This window comes from Chiloscyllium plagiosum, unplaced genomic scaffold, assembly GCF_037043375.1.
Source record: "Chiloscyllium plagiosum isolate Xiang-an unplaced genomic scaffold, Cpla_swu_hap1 HiC_scaffold_50, whole genome shotgun sequence".
NCBI lineage: Eukaryota > Metazoa > Chordata > Chondrichthyes > Orectolobiformes > Hemiscylliidae > Chiloscyllium > Chiloscyllium plagiosum.
Window position 1 is genome coordinate 5,100,921 of NW_028270188.1, and position 1,735 is coordinate 5,102,655.

General features: G+C 42.7%; 1 protein-coding gene across 1 annotated transcript; it reads left to right on the forward strand.

The window, feature by feature from the left end:
- Window positions 1–163: 163 nt before the first annotated feature.
- Window positions 164–994, forward strand: LOC148135239 (putative G protein-coupled receptor 139). The gene has a single exon (XM_087985030.1). The coding sequence runs from the start codon at window positions 164–166 to the stop codon at window positions 992–994; it is 831 nt and encodes a 276-aa protein (XP_087841156.1).
- Window positions 995–1,735: the final 741 nt, after the last annotated feature.

Below are 1,735 nucleotides of genomic sequence, written 5' to 3' on the forward strand. Positions count from 1 at the left end.
CATTCGAAAATTTTACATGGTCTTCAATCAAAATGGTATCTTTGCCTTCAACTTATGTATAACTTGCATGTTTTCCTTCCTCACAGTTAACTTAATGACAATTTACATCCTGCTTTGGAAAGATTGTGGATTGTCTACATGTGTCAGACGCTACCTGGGGGCCATGGCAGTGGCGGATCTTCTGGTTATAATTCTCGACCTGATACTGAGACACATTCCCATTGTTTATCAGGAACAATTTTATTTCTTGCCGTACATTCCCGTGTGTAATATCCACGCCGTCCTGCTCTATGCAGCCACTGACTGTTCTGTCTGGTTCACCGTCACTTTCACCTTTGATCGATTCATGGCCATTTGTTGCCAGAAGCTGAAAAGTAAATACTGCAGTGAGAAAACGGCGGCTGTTGTTTTGGGGACAGTGACTGTGCTGAGCTGTTTAAAGAACATATTTTGGTATTTTATGCTCACAGGTGATTATGGGCTAGGAAACGCTCCCTGGTTTTGTGATGTAACAGTCGATATTCGTGACTCTCGGGTCTGGGTCACAATCGAATTCTTCCATAACATTCTAACCCCGGCTGTTCCATTTCTCCTGATTCTGCTGCTCAATGTTTTCACGATCAGACATATTTTCGTGACCAGCAGAGCACGCAGGAGACTCCGCGCTCTCACCAGTGGAGATGGTCAGTGTGACACAGAAATGCAAAATCGAAAAAGATCCATCATTTTACTATTTGTAATCTCAGCCAATTTCGTTCTGTTATGGTCAACTTTAATGGTTTATTCTATATGGTATCGGATGGATGATATTGGTTATGGGTCTGTGTATCTCCATCCGTCTGTGGCAGAATTAGGCTTCATGCTGCAGCTCCTCAGTTGCTGTACAAACACCGCAATTTATGCAGTGACCCAGACTAAATTCAGACAGCAGCTGAAGAATGTGTTGAAGTATCCGCTTAGCCAAATATATCAAACAATCAAATTGACGAAGTAAACAATCCATCTGGAATTTTCTCCTTCCAGTTCAATGTTTCTGAAATGAAGCAGCCTGTTGTTATGAAAACGAACTGATGGTGCTGCTGGTTTGTCTAACGTTATCCCTCAAGGCGTTACACGGACACAATTCAATGTTTCTCGCAACTCAGGGATCACTGGGAAAAGACTGCGACTGTGTCTATTACTTCAATCTGTAATTAAGAGAAATATTCACTCAGAAGTGCCAAGCAACAGAGTGAAATATATTGTTGTGTGTCTTTGTGTTGTAAAAGCTGAGCTGGAGAGAGACTGACTCAGCTTCAAGTGCTACTCCTCAGGGAAAGGAGAGGGCATTTGGGCTGAGCTCAGGAGTTGATTTTTTGTCACTCTGACGTTTCTTTCACCTCTGGGTCATTTATTCCTTCCGGGCCTCGACAGAATGCATGTCGTTCCCTTACTCCATATCACGCTCACACGTTTAATTTTGTACTTTGTCTCATTATTCCCATTCTTGTCGCCTTCTAATCAAGTCTCATTGGTAACATTGATCGGACAAAACTGCTGTGTAGTGGCGTAGGGAGGCCACCGGTGACGGTATTGTAACACTTCAGGCATGGAAGGAGCGAGTGACACAGACTCATCACATTTTAATTAATTCATTCAATGAGACATATTGCAACCAGTGATAGACAGACAGGCACACAAACACACACACACACATATAGACAGAGACACATATCTGGGAACACAAAGCAACATT

What these genes read in the sequence shown, in the direction of transcription:
- LOC148135239 (XM_087985030.1), top strand. Translation starts at nt 164, where the DNA reads ATGGCAGTGGCGGATCTTCTGGTTATAATTCTCGACCTGATACTGAGA.